This window comes from Meles meles, chromosome 8, assembly GCF_922984935.1.
Source record: "Meles meles chromosome 8, mMelMel3.1 paternal haplotype, whole genome shotgun sequence".
NCBI lineage: Eukaryota > Metazoa > Chordata > Mammalia > Carnivora > Mustelidae > Meles > Meles meles.
The window spans coordinates 59,617,833-59,632,727 of record NC_060073.1 but is presented as its reverse complement, the minus strand read 5'-3'; the positions used below and the strand labels follow the sequence as shown (position 1 = coordinate 59,632,727).

General features: G+C 44.3%; 1 protein-coding gene across 5 annotated transcripts in view; it reads left to right on the top strand.

Moving 5' to 3' along the window:
* The window catches only part of XNDC1N (XRCC1 N-terminal domain containing 1, N-terminal like), a 39,998-nt gene that overhangs the window by 7,353 nt on the left and 17,750 nt on the right, over positions 1-14,895 (top strand). For 2 of the 5 annotated variants that reach the window (XM_046016653.1, XM_046016652.1), the window contains exons 3-10: positions 298-439; positions 1,249-1,404; positions 3,232-3,410; positions 6,799-6,881; positions 7,124-7,296; positions 9,533-9,629; positions 12,362-12,489; positions 13,151-13,773. In XM_046016653.1, the coding sequence (XP_045872609.1) occupies positions 298-439; positions 1,249-1,404; positions 3,232-3,410; positions 6,799-6,881; positions 7,124-7,296; positions 9,533-9,629; positions 12,362-12,489; positions 13,151-13,386 (1,194 nt within the window). In that variant the 3' untranslated portion in view covers positions 13,387-13,773. Of the gene's footprint in view, positions 1-297; positions 440-1,248; positions 1,405-3,231; positions 3,411-6,798; positions 6,882-7,123; positions 7,297-9,532; positions 9,630-12,361; positions 12,490-13,150; positions 13,774-14,179; positions 14,206-14,895 lie in introns of those variants that run through there. The other 3 variants (XM_046016656.1, XM_046016654.1, XM_046016655.1) reach the window with 3 other exon arrangements.

The window sequence follows — 14,895 nt, the reverse complement described above, 5'->3', positions numbered from 1 at the left end:
GTAAGTTTCTGAACCTAGGCTTCAGTTTATTGATCATTTAACAAACTAAGAAGCAATAATGTTAGGTAAACTAAACAGTAAACTAAAGTGTTAAGAGGATGAAATGCGGTAGTTTGGTAGAAGGACAGTTGAAAGGTCTGTAAATCCCCTGGTACATGATAACTCCCATCTAGTATCTTTCTGTCATGTTAAAATGCCTGGAAAGGTTTGGGAATGTAGGGATCCCTCCTCTTGGGCATCCTCTTTAGCCTTTGGCTCAGTGAAGGTCCTGATGTTCTCCTTCTCTCTCTGACTTAGGATCCCAAGTATCCTGTGGAGAACTTGCTGAACCCAGACAGTCCGAGGGGACCTTGGCTCAGTAGCCCTCAGGACAAGAGTGGGCAACTGAAAGTAGAACTCCAGCTGGAGAGGGCAGTGCCCATTGGCTACATTGATGTGGGTGAGTGAGTTCTCAGAGCTCTGGAAACCTCTGCGAGAGACACGGGAGTAACATTGCCCTCCAAATGCTCCACCAGAGTGTCCCAATTCGGTCTAGCTGAACACCTTTCATTGAATAAGCCCTTCCTGGTGTGAAGTGAGATGTGGCCCTTGCTCTTGGGACAGGTGTATGGTGTTGGCAAATTCTGAGGGTTCTGTTCACATAGAATGAAATGGGGATAGCGTTCCCTGATTTACGCAACGTACCTGCCCTGCTTTGATCTGAGCAGTCTGGGTGAAGCCTTAGGACGCTGACATAATTATAAGTGCCAACAAATAGAACCTGGCTACACCTCTAAATATCATTGTCAAGAGCATGCTGGGGGATGAGCTCTGCACACTAATCTGGGAAGGCTCCATAGGAATTTATGCTTGAGAAGGTTGACCTTAGAGTTCTCTGGAGTAGAGAACTGACAAAGACCATTGGTCTCAGCTCTGTCAGGATAGAGAGATGTCAGATGTTCTCCTTAGCAGAAGTTAGTAGAGACAGAGATTAGCATTGCCTGCCAGAGCCAGAGGAAAGAGAAGCAGCAAGTCTACTGAGTCAGGAAAGGTTTTTGGCTGGGAGGACCACCATGAACCTTCATCTTGTCTTTCTGTGGACTGAGGTCTCATCCACTTCAGTTGCTGGCTCTGTGCTCCTTGACCTTTCTGGGCCTCCAACTAGCTCTAGAAGGAAAGAATGTCTTTTTCCTGCCCAATTGGTTATGCACAGTCAGGGGAACATATTCCCATTACCTTTAAATTCTTCTCTTAACCTTTTGTCCCCAGGTAACTGTGGCTCTGCTTTCCTGCAAATTGATGTGGGCCGTTCTTCCTGGTCCCTGGATAGACCTTTTGTCACCCTGCTCCCTGCAACCATGCTAATGTCCCTAGCCGACTTAAAACAGGGGAAAAATCGCTCAGGTGTCCGCATGTTTAAAGATGGTAAGGAGAGATACTTGGGTGGCTCAGTTAGTTAAGCGTCTGCCTTCAGCTCAGGTCATGATCCCAGGGTCCTGGGATTGAGCCCCACAGCGGGCTCCACATTCAGCAAGGAGTCTGCTTTTCCCTTACTGTCTGCTCCCCCTGCTAGTGCTCGCTTGCTATCTCTCAAATAAATTAATAAAATCTTGACAAATAAAAATGGTAAGGTAGGCAAAAGCAGAAATGGTATAGAGAGACTGAACAAGAGAGTTTATGAGAAAGAGATAACAGTGATGTGAAGCTAGATGACTCACTATAGAGGGCCATGGAGCTGGGCTGGTAGGTAGCTCGTGAGAGGGGCCTGTGCAGGAGCTCGGCTATATCTGTGGGGCGTGGGGGAGTAGTGAGTGAACAACTGTGTGGTATGTTTGTGTATGAGTTCTCTGTGGTGAGAATAGATGATAACTGGGAATATTTATGAGCTGATCTATACTGACACATAACATGATTCGGTGGAGCCTGAGGTAGAACTCTTCTTTGTGAGTAGTGTTTTTATTTGTATAAATGTACATGAGTGTGAGTACAGTTGTCCGCCTCTCCCCGCCCCTCATCCACAGTTTCAGTTACCTGCATTCAACCACGCCCCAGAAGCACATGATGCTCCTTCTGACGCAGTGTGAGAAGGTCAAGTAGTAGCCTAACTGTCACAGTGCCTAGCTACATCAGTCATCTCACTTCCTCTCACCTTGTAGGCATTTTATCATCTCACAGCATCACAAGAAAAGGGGAAAGTGTACAGTGAGATATTTGAGAGAGAGAGAAAGAGACCACATTCACATAACTTATTAAAGAATATTGTTATAATTGTTCTATTTTATTAGTTGTTGTTAACCTGTGCCTAATTTATAAATTCAACTTTATCATAGGTATGTAGGTATAGTGAAAAAACAGTGCGTACAGGGTTTGGTACTATCTGTGGTTTTAGGCATCCACTGGGGGTCTCAGAACATGTGCCCTGCAGATAAGGATGGACCACTGAATAAGTGGTAATGGAGAATAATGTTTATGTAAGTGATGGAAGGCTATCGGATGGATATAATGAGGCGGTGCCCAGTGTTTCCTGAGTTCCAGTCAATGCAGATCTGTGTTCACTAGGCACTGCAGAAGAACATGAGACCTGATTCCTGGCCTCTGGGGATTTAGAGTCTAGTGAGGGTTTGTCCACGTTGACAACGGAGGTGTTTGTAGTGTTGTGAGGGAAGAGTGATACAGGAGGGGCACCCAAGGTGCGGGAGACGAGGTACTACCAGACAGCACTGGGAATTAAAGGCGAGATGGGTTTGAGGTACCGGTATGTCAACTGGGAGTGAGTCTGGAGACCACAGAGTGCTGTGGAAGAGGCTGAGATCTCATGGTCCGGGAAGGGTAGATCCAGCTCAGCCAACGCACCAGGAAGGGGTCAGCTCAGATCCCAACTCTGCAGGTACCTCCTGTCAAAATGAGACATTGAGAGACCTCTCCTGGAGAGGTGCAGAATGAGGATGTGCTTGTACTGGGCACAGTGTGGAACCCTGAAAGAGAAGGGCGAATGTGGGAAGGCGAGGCACTGGGCATGAGCACACCTTCCCTGGCCTGCTTGGCACTGCCGGACCCCGAGCACCGAGGCCAAAGTGGCCAGTTACTCATGACCTCCATTCTTCCTTTTGTTGGAGTTTACCCTCTACGGTCCGTCTTTTCTTTCCTCTCCCTAGTATTGACCTTCTCGTCCCCAGTATTGACCTTCTTGTCCTCTCTCCCCTCCGTACATACATTTCCTGTCCCTTTCATTATCTTTCTTTTTCCCTTGAGATGATTTCCTGGCGCCAGCCTCAGGTGAGTCATGGGATCGACTTCGCCTGACCTGCTCCCAACCATTCACACGTCAGCAGTCTTTTGGCCTGGCCTTCCTCCGGGTGTGTTCCTCTCTGGACTTCTTAGATGATACTGTGGGAGTTCCCTCAGCCCCTGAGAGCTCTAGGCTGAGCCAGGTATGTACAATGATGGAAAAAGGACTTCATATTTTTCCACTTTTTTTTCAGTTTCTGGTTAGAAAGCTGGTGCTTGATTGAGGAATAGACATTCACATGCTCAAATAAAAATATAAATGGGCTTGCTACCCTTTCTTACAGATAAGAGTGAATGCCCGTGCTCCCCTTTCACCTGTGGGAGAGTCAAGGGAGCGAGGCTTTAGTACCCACAGCTATTGGGCAGCTTGTTCTTTAGCAAGAATGAAGTCTCTTTTTGGATTCAAACTTAATCTCACACTTTAGGTGTAGGCTCCTGTGGGCTATGGCTTTCACCAGACTTTTCCTTCTGGCACCTGCAAGTGAGTCCCACGGCTCACTTACCGTCTCTCTGTCATTGTTGTTGCCTGACCCACCTGCCAGGAGAGCCAGTTAGAATCTCAGACACGTGCTCTGCGATTTCATCTGTTTTCCTGCTTCCTCTCCCTGTACGGTACACACATACTGCTAAGAGAAGATGGATAAGTATCTGGTCAGTGTACCTCCCCTCTTCTCAACCAGTTTTCTAGTTATTTTTTTCCTCCTAAACCCATTCGGACTCTTCCTGATTTCTTGTCCCTGGTGTCTTCATTTACCTTTCTAGTACCCTCCACCATAACTCCCTCCAAAGAAGTACAAAGACAGAATCACACAAAGCTAGAGTCATAGAATTCTAGAGGTGAAAAAATACACAGAGATCATCAAGCCCCATTCCGCACTTCATATTATGTCTCAGCTAGGGAAACTTCCGTATTCAGATTCACACAGTGAATCAGAGCAGAGGAGGGACTAGAAATCAAGTCTCCTGTCACGTACCATAGCGCTTCCTATGCACACACTTCGTCTTTAGAAGCTCCAAACATCTGACATAGCCAAAAGTTCAGCCCCTGGAGTCAATGTCACAGGTGTCATTCCTGTCGAGGTTACTGAGAAAAACAAGAGACTGGACATTGGAAAGAGAAAATGAAGGAGATGCTTTTGCCATATAGCCTCAGGGGAGACCCAGAGAACTGAGACAAAGTAAAGCCTGGTCTGAGATTTCCTCCTCCTTCCCTGGAAGGGTTAAAAATCTGCAGCAAGACCCGTGGAAGCATTTCCAGTACTCTGCTGATTCCGGCTCTGCAGTGCCCGCGCCTGAGTGAGCGGAGATACAACCCCAGGGCCTGGCCTGGCTCCCATCAAACTCAAGCTCTGCGAGATTAGGAACCTGTTTGTCTTGTTCCACACTGATTCCTGGCAGCTAGCACAGAACGTAGAACAAAGTAGGCTTTTAGAATAACTCACCGTTCGGGGGCAAGTTGTAGGTAGGAACACCATAAAATTTACCATCCAAACTCAGAGTCCCTTGGAATGCAAAAAAAAGAGTGCTATGAATTTTATCAAGACAGCAGTATTGTCCCAGGCAAACCAGAACATGTGGTCTCCCTAATTATAGGCTATCGCAAAAAATCGTTTCTCCCTAATATGACCATCTCAATTACTCTGCACCTTTAAGACCCTGCTGGGATCGAGGAGGGAGTCAGCAGCCCCAGAGCCATAATGTCAGAAAGGCATTGAACGTTTACAGCAGAAGCAAGCATACTGCACACACCTCAGTGAAACTACATGGAAAGAGATCCTGAAACCTTTCTACAAGAGAGGGTTGGCACGTGGAAACGTGAGTGGTAGCACTCAGTTTTGTAATTGAAGATCTCTAAAATTCCATAGGCTTTTTTCCTACTGTGTTGTAAAAATGGTGTATGATGTAATAGTGTATGATAGTGATAACAAAACATAAGGGCTTTTAGGTCTGTGAAAGAGGGTCTTTCATGGCACTGGTTTTCCAGTTAGGAAACAGAAGCACAGAGAAACTTGATGAGATGCCCAGGTCACGTGGCTACACAAGTCTTGGAGTGGATTTGAACCCAGGCCACCTGACTCCACTTAACGTGTGCTCAGGAGACCAGTTTCTAATCTCACTTAGAGTTAAAGTTAAATGAACCGTATCTCCACACCCATCCAGTTGTGCTTTCAAGTAGCATTCACTGTAAAATTGATGAGACAAGGTAAAGAGAAAATAAAAACCCTAGAAAATTAAAATATTTCAAAATTATTGCTAGGCCCAAAATGAGACTGTAATGGCACTTATAAAATATTAAACAGTAAATGTGATTACTTAAATAAATAAAAGAAGCTGTGAATGTGAATAAAAATACTACTTCTTGTACTTGCAGAATGAGGCCAAGGTCATGCTTTATAAGAAAGATGTTTACTTTTAGAAGAATCTGCGATAGGGGCACCTGGGTGGCTCAGTCAGTTAAGCATTGGACTCTTGATTTCAGCTCAGGTCTGGATCTCAAGGTCACGGAGATAATACAAGAATTAGGAATACAGGAATTAAATCCACATTGGGCTCCATGCTAGGCAGGGAGCCTAGTTAAAAACTAATTAACTAATTAATTTTAAAAGATTAAAAAGAATCTGTGATAGAAGTATCAGAGTTGCAAATTAAAGACAAAAATCTTTAGTTCTTTTAAATTCAAGGGAAAAAGGAAATTTAGAAAAAGAAAAAAGGAAATAGGTATAGATGAGTTGACCGAGATAGACTGAATATTAACAAGATAGAAACTGTGGCGCATACCGCATAAATAAAATCTATGTAGAAATGATCTGTTGTGTGATTATTACATGTAGACATTTCTGGAGTTAGAAGTAGAGAGGTTTATAAAATGCCTGTGATATTTACATCTAGTGGCTAGTGCTAGTGGCTTGGCTAATACTTGTATCTATATACGCATATATGCATACATACATATACATCTCTTTCTATCAGTGGCTAGAAATGATGGCCAAATTGGTAGGTTTGTAGTTGCAGGTGAACAAAATAGTTCACAAAAGAAATCATACTGGAAATTGAACAATATTACTACATAATATTTAGAAGAGAAAAATGATAAGAATGTCCCCAAATAGTTCAAAATAGAACTTTCTTTCAATATAGACAAGCATATGGGTACACCTAGTTTCTCTCACATAGGTGTATAAAGATAAGTGGTTTGAGTTTTGTACCTGCACAGATTGAAGCTGTATATATATGCCTTCAAAAATTTGCACGTGATTATCCATCCCATGGCCCCATTTTTCCCGACAGTATATATTTGATCTTTCAGGATCATGATTAAACCCTTAGCATTGGGAAACTAAGTATACAAAAATTACTGAATCTCGTATCTTGCAGCTGGGGGAGAGTGTGCTCACAAGCAAGGTACCACATAAAGTTATGTCAAATATACATACTTGTTAAGCGGAAGCCCTCAGGACTTCCCTGGTACTAGGTGGCAGTGCCCCCTGGTGGTGAATGTCTGTAGTTCATATTTCTTCATTTTCTTCTCAGGGCTCTGATGCTCAGGAGTCTAGTCCCAGCCCTTGGCTGGCTAATCCTTCCATTCGGAGGACGTTCTTCCCAGATCCCCAAACGTACGTAGCTACCAGAATGAAGGTCTCTTGTCCACTTCTCAGTTCTGTCTCCTGAAAAAAAGAAAAGCTACCAAGTCACTCACAGGCACTCACTTCCTGCTTTCCCCTTACTTGATCACTTGCTCTAGACCTAACCCTATCTGTATATCAAACTGGCTTTCTTGGTTAGATGCCACTGACTTGGGGGAGCAGAACGGGGTCTCTGTTCCTAATGAAACCGAGTGATGTCTATGTCCCTGCAGGAGCACCAAGGAAATTTCAGAGCTTAAGAATATCCTAAAGCAGCTGCAGCCAGGGGCTTTGGGCCGTTCAGCCCAAATGGTGCTTTCAGCTGCCCGGAGAGTCCCCCCCGCAAGCATGGCAGGCAGGAAAACCAGCCCCTCAGAACCAGGTCCTAGTCAGCCAGCCAGCACAGGTGAGTCCCACCACCTGCCTTTGGCTCCTCACTCTCCCCAGCACTATCCTTCTCCCAGAATCCACCACTGCTATACAAGGATGCCTTACCAATGGGACTTCATGTGGGAGAACAGACAGTTGTCAGTGTGTTGTTACCAGAAGAGAAATCAAATATTGTATAGTATTGGCCTAGAAATCAGGAATCCTTATTTCCTTGGGCCTCAATTCCCTCATCTTCAAAGTGAAGGAATTAAACCACATAGTATATTGGCCTCTTGCGGTATTAATGTTTTGTGATCACTTCGGTAGGACGGTTAAGTCAAGGTGGTGGTGTATGGAGCTTAATGAGGGAAATAAAGTAAGGGAATAGCATTGTTTTATCACAGAGGAAGAAAGGATTAAACACGTCAGAGCTCCTACTTTGCACCAGACATTGCTAAGGCACTTCTACTAACTTAACTATTACTTAAGTATTTAATATTCATAACAAACTTATGAAGTAGATACTGTTACAGTTATTTTATAGAAGAATCTGAGGTTCAGAAAGGTTCAATATTCTGAGTCACACAGCTAATAAGTGGCAAATCCAGGATTGGAACCCTGGGGTTCTTGGTTTTACCTGGTCTAGACAACAAGAGAGAGAACACGTAGAGTTCTTATTGAAAACCTTTGGTTTCACTCATTGCTTTATTGGGAAAATTTTTAAAAAGGAAACAATTTATCTGTCATTTTAAAGAACTTAAAGAACATTTTAAAGAACTTCATTTTTAAAGAAAAATGTTTAAAAAGAAACAATTTATCTGTCATTTTAAAGAAATAAGTATGTTGTCTCATTGCAGAAATAGGGTACATTGGTCACCTATGGTTGCATACCACAACTTGGTAGCTTGCAACAATATTTATGATTTCATAGTTTCTCATAGTTAAGAATCTGGGTCTGGCTTACCAGCATCCTCTGGGTCCAGATCTGACACGATGCTACAGTCTTGGCAAGGCTACGCTGGAAATGATCTGCTCCCCAGCTACTCCCATGGTGCTTAGTAGGGACCAGTTCCTCATGGGCTGTTGGACTGAGGTTTCCCTCACTTTCTTGATCATGGGAGCCTCTCCCTGGAGCATCTCATAGTGAAGCGGGCTTCATCAGAGTGCGTAAACTAGAGAGCAAGAGAGAGAGTGCTAGCAAGAAAGAAGTCAGTCTGGGTCGCCTGGCTGGCTTGGTCAGAATAGCTTAAGACTCAGTCTCAGGGTTTGAGTTCGAGCCTCATGTTGGGTATAGAGATTACTAAAAAATAAATAAGCTTAAAAAAATTAAGGGCACCTGGGTGGCTCAGTGGGTTAAGCCTCTGCCTTCAGCTCAGGTCGTGATCTCAGGGGCCTGGGATCGAGTCCCGTATTGGGCTCTCTGCTCAGTGGGGAGCCTGCTTCCTCCTCTCTCTCTCTTTCTCTCTCTCTGTCTGCCTGCCTCTCTGCCTACTTATGATCTCTCTCTGTCAAATAAATAAATAAAAGCCTTTAAAAAAAATTAAAAAGAAAGTCAGTCTTTTAGAACCTGATTACAGGAGTGGCAGCCCATCACTTTTGCCATATTCTGTTCATTCAAAGCAAATCATTAGATTCTGCCTAAATTCAGTGGGAGGAGGAATCAATAGGAGTCATTTCAGAAACTGTCTACTACATGAGGAAGGAGGTAGTTTATTATTTTAAGAGACAGAAAATGGGAACTAACCTTTTGGGGCCACCCAATCAGGGCACTGGAGCTATGAAAGCGTCTTCAAAAATATTAAATGCTATATAAAGTGTTTCAGAAGTTCTGAATGGCTAGACAAATGGTTGTTGCTGGGGTTTTTTGCCACTCGTTTGATAGATATTTATTGAACATCTCTATGTGCAAGGCTCCATGCTAGGTGTCAGGGATGCCACAGTAAATAAAATAGCAGTGCTCTTACCCTAACTGAGAGACTTCTCCATGCCATACAAGTAAGTCTAAAACTTCAGACTGTGATAAGTATTTCAGAGGCAAAGCATGGGACGCCTGGGTGGCTCAGTTGGTTCCGCATCTGCCTTCAGCTCAGGTCATGATCCCAGGGTCCCGGGATCGAGCCCCGCATTGGACTCCCTGCTCAGCGGCGAGAAGCAGGCTTCTCCCTCTCTCTGCTCCTTTCCTCTCTATCCTTCCCTCAAATAAATAAATAAAGTCTTAAAAGAAATAAACAAGAAGGAACATCATATATGAGGCCTTTTTGTTAATATGCTAGATTTTATGTGTACTTCTAACACAGAGCTCAGACCAGAGGAGCAGAACTCAGAGAATCATGTGGGCAGGACAAAGAGACGGAAAGTACAATCCCGCAGGTGAGTAGGTCAGCCTGAAAGACCCAGATCATCTCCCCAAACCTTATTGCCCTTCTACACCTGTCATTCTTCCCCCACTTGTGTCTTAGTTGGGTCAGAGCACCCTTGTGTTTGTATGTTGATCTCAGGGTCTGGACCTAAAGGGTAAATAGAGAAAAGATATCCTTGTCTGCTTGTTGCCAGTTAAACAAGGAGGGAGCTCTTTGGTGAATTAGAATCTGAATATAAGTACATTGTATCTCATGGACTTCATTAAACTTGAAATCTTTTTGTTTCAAAGAACACTGTCAAGAAAATAAAAAGAACCCACAGAATATGTAAGAAAATATTTGTGTATCATATTTAATAATGGACTTGTTTCTAGACTACATAGAGAATGCTTACTACTCAACAATAAAAAGAAAACCTAATTTTTAATGAACAAAAGATCTGAATAGACTTTTCTCCAGAGAAGATATAGGAATGGCCAATAAGCACATGAAAAGAATGCTTAATATCATTAGCCATCGGAGAAAAGCACATCAAAACCACAGTGATCACACCCAGTACGGTAGCTGTAATGAAAAAGAATAGCAGGGGCACCTGGCTGGCTCAGTCAGTAGAGCATGCAACTCTTGATCTCTGGGTCATGAGTTCAAGCCCCATGTGGGTTGTAGATCTTACTTTAAAAATTTAAATTTAAATTAAAAAAAAGAGACAATAACAAATGTTGGCAAAGATGTGGAGAAATTGGAACTCTCATACACTGCTGGTGAAAATGTAAAATATTACATTAACTGCCTGATAAACAGTCTGGCAGTTCATCAAAAAGCTAAACATAGTGTTACCGTATGACGTAATAATTCCATTCCTAGGAATAGACCCCAAAAACTGATAACAGTGGTGCCTGGGTGGCTCAGTCAGTCCAGCGTCTGCCTTTGGCTCAGGTCATGATCTCAGGGTCCTGGGATTGAGCCCTGAGTCAGGCTCCCTGCTGAGCAGGGAGCCTTGGTTCTCCCTCTCCCTCTGCCTTTCCCCTCCCCCACTTGTACTTCTCTCTCTCTGTCTCAAATAAATAAATAAAATCTTAAAAAAAAAAAGAACTGATAATAGGGGTTCACACAAAAACATATAGACAAAGGCTCATAGCAGCATTATTCATGATCGCTGAAAGTCTAAACAGTTCAAGTGTCCATCAGCTGATGATCAGATAAACAAGACGTGGTCTATTCCTACCATAGAATATTGTTCACCCATGAAAAAAGATTGAAGTACTGATGCAGGCTCCAATATGGATGCACCTTGAAACAAGCTAAGTGACAACAGTCAGTCCATAGAGACAGAAAGTAGATTAGTGGTTGTGAGAATCTGAGGCGGAAAAGAGGTGGGGGTAGTGACTACTAATGGGTTTAGGATTTCCTTTTGGGGTGATAAAAGTGTTCTGGAATTAGATAGTCACAGTGGTTACACAACCTGAATATCCTAAACCTGTTGAATAGTATACTTTAATAGGATGAATTTTATTGGATATGCATTATATCTCAATAAAAGAATAATTTTAAAAGCCTGAAAGCAATAATAGAACCTCTGTTCTCAGATGTTCAAGGTTAAATGACTTCCCTGATTATTTGCCCCAGGGATACAGGTCTGTGAATCATCGGGCTTACACATTTCACACACTCATCATAGCACATACCCTCCCCAATGTCCATAACCCAGCTACCCGATCCCTACCCCTCCACCTCCCAGCAACCTTCAGTTTGTTTTGTGAGATTAATCATCATTAGTTTTTGATGTGGTACAGAACAGTCTATTGTACTGTATATGCCATAATTTATTTTTTTTCCCTATTGATGGATTTGGAAGTTGCCATAATTTCTTTTATTATAACAACAGTACAGCAATGAGTACCTTATAGAAATATCTATATGTTCTCTGCTGTGTAACCAGCACCGGAGGCTAATTTTTTTTCTGATGTTTTCCAATTTGATAGGAAAACTATGATATTTCAATTTGACAGATTTTCAGTTCTTTAAGTTTTGAACATCTATTCATGTGTATATTGGCCATTTATTTTTCTTGTGGTACGAATTGCCCATTTTGATTCTTTGCATATTTTTTTCCTCATTCACTTATGCTAACTTTTACTATTTAAGGATATTCGCCTTTTGTCTATGTTTTATAATTTATTCTCCTGGAATTTTTATTTATTCTCCTAGAATTGTCTACATTTTTGCACAATTACATCATTCAATTACTACTGTCCATGAAATACCATTTTCTTAACTTACTCAGAAAGATCTTTCCTAACTTAAAATATATATTTTCTGGTTTTCTCCTAAGACCTTCACTTTGATTTTTAATATTTTTTGGTTTTATTTTTAAAATATACATATTTAATTTATCTAGGATTTCTATTAGTTTAGTGAGTGAGATAGGAACTAATTTTTTTCTTTTATAAAAATATTGCTCAATATCCCAAAGCCATTAGTTGACTAGGCCTTTCTTTCCCCCACTAAACTGAAATGGTATTTTATTACACTTAAAATTCCAAATATATTAGTTTCTGGGCTCTCTGTGTAGTTTTATTGATCTGATCTTGATGTTGGATACATCAAGTGGGAAAACCAGGACTCCAGCCAGGGCTTCTGGCTCCACATCAAGGAGTCCATACTCTTCCATCCAAACTCAAGGCTCCTTCAGCCCTTGTAGCCTCTTACTAATTGCTGGTCTTTAACTGTTCTTTCTCACAGGCCTTTATCCAGCTCGAACTCACGGCCCAACCAGCGGGGGATGGCAAAAGCAGGGCAGAGAGAATATCACCTATGCCAGGCCCAAAGCAGTGGGGTCCCGGATACTGCCCTGTGCCCCATTTGTGCAGGTGAGCTGCTGGGGCCCAGGGGTTATTGTGGGACTACTACTTGCAGGAGGACTAGGAGACCTGGGAACACTGCCAGGGAACGTTCGAGCTTGGACCCCAGTCTTCTCCACAGTTACATACAAGTCGGTTTGGAGTGCATGCTTATGTTGCTCTGGCTGAGGTGAGAAAGGGACATGGGCCCTGTCCCCAGGGGAAACATGAAACAAAGTAATAGGAAATACTATCAGAGAGGGCCTAGCATTTCCTTCCCAACTCTTTCCCTCCGTGTCCCAATTCTCTAAGTCCCTATTCAAATGGTTCTTGTTTACCAGGTCTTCTCTGACTCGGCTCATCTTTCCCAGCTGGACCTGCAGTGTTCTCAGATTGCCTTGCACTTAACCCTTCTCACTTCTGCGTTGTATCACAGTTGCTTGTGGCCACAGTTTATCTTTACACCTTAACTCTACAGTCCAGAAGGAGAGGCCTAGGTTTCCACCCCCCTGCTCCCTGCACAGTGTAAGGCCTACAGGAAACCCTTGATAAATGTTTGGCCAATTCAAGACCAGATGGTCTGGTGTAGGATATCCAGCCAGAACAAATTTCCCACAGAGACAGCTGCACTGGGGTGGCATCGTGCCTGGGAGCTGACCCGACTTTGCTAACCTCCTTCTCTCCCCCTTAGGCTCCTTCAGTGTTGAGGTTCTTCCCCGGCACGCTGCCACCTGTGGAGAAATCTCCCCACCTCAGCCAGCCTCTCCCTCCTCATCACCATCTTCATCGCAGTCCGTACTGTGGTCATCCTCCCCAGAGAGCTCACCACCCGCTTCCTGGATCCAGTGCCCTCTCTGCCAGTTGTACTTCTCAGCAGGAGAAGTAGAAGAACATGCCAGCATGTGTGGGGAGACTCCTCAGACGTGAGCTATGAGGTGCTGTGGTTTTGGTCCCCCTGCCCTCTGTGACTAACACTGGGGAGTGGAGCTCATGACAGCTGAGAAGAGCCGATAAGGGCAAGCTGTCCTCTCCTCTTCTTTGCACTCATTCTCTCAGGACTCTGTTTGAGGGCACCTCTGGGCCCAGCCTACTCGCTACTCCCAGTTGTCAAGGCTGCTGTCACCATGGCACCCTGTTCTCCCAAAACAGCTCCATCCTTTTCCCCTCTGGAACTTCTGAGGTAGAACTGGTGATCTCTCTAGGGCTTTGGGGCATAATCCAGAACGCCTTCCTCTCAGTGAGTGATGTGCATCCTTGTGCCCATTTCCCTGGAAGGAAAACTGACACCGAGTGAAATAAAAGCACTGCCTAGCAGATAAGTCTTGTGATATACGTGGAAGTCAAGAGTGATTTTTGAGCATGAGACTAACCTCCAGCATCCCATGACCTTAACTCCCAGTACCCTGTGTGGGTTCCCTCCCTAGGTACGATCAGATAACAGTGTTACTGTGTGACTTGAAGCAAGTTCTTCATCTTGGATCCAGAATTAACCCTCAGTAACAGAAAACCCCCATCCTTCTACTTGCAGAGCTATTCAAGGCATCAGATGGGTTGATGACTAAGGAATGGGTCTAGGCTCGACTGCGGAACCTTGGGCAAATCCCACTCCCCATCTGTACAATGAAGCAGTTGGACCAGAGGGTCTCTAAGGTCTGCTCCGTGACATTCTCAGTTCTATTCCCACCTTTCTTGAGCAACTATGTCCTCTCTCCTTTCCCAGAAGTTTCCACTGTGTGGTACTTACCAGTTCCTCCGGTCTCTAGGGTACAGGGCAGAGGGGGAGCAGCTGGTCCTGGCAAAGGGAGGACCCAGGGCGGGGTTTTGAACTGGAAGGTAGGAAAAAGGAAGCTGGCACAGTCAGGGGAGCGGACAGAGCAGGAGTTAAGTCCTTCCGTCCCTACCAGCATAGGCGGGTACAGCCATGGACCTCCTCACGGTAAGAGGCCTACTCTCCCACTTTCCCTTATCCTGCTCCCATTTCTGACCATAACTGATACAGCCACAGGGCAGAGAGGACGTCCTAGCTGCCATGCAGGTGATGGATATTGCCGCATTGGTGGGAGAAAGCCCCTGGAGCCCCAAGCCTGGGCCCAGAGAGAAGAGCAGTGGTGAGGGCTGGGGGGTGCTGCTAGGCCTGGTACAAGAGAGGGATGAGACAGCTCTGAGGTACAGGTGCCACCCAAAGTAGGAGAGGACAAAGCCAGGGAAGGTTGGTGGGGGAGGAACATTAGGATCTGCTAAGAGGCCTGGACAGAGCTGAGGGGAGGGGAAAGCCCAGGTCAAAGACCCTCCTGCATGGACATGTCTGGACCTGTCTTTCAGAGGCTCTGGGACTCTCAGAGGGATGAGCAGCTGGGAAATGAAGTCAACAAAATGGGAGCTGGGTCCTGGGCAGATCCGGTGTTAGACTCCCTATGCAGCCCTGTCCACCTGCTT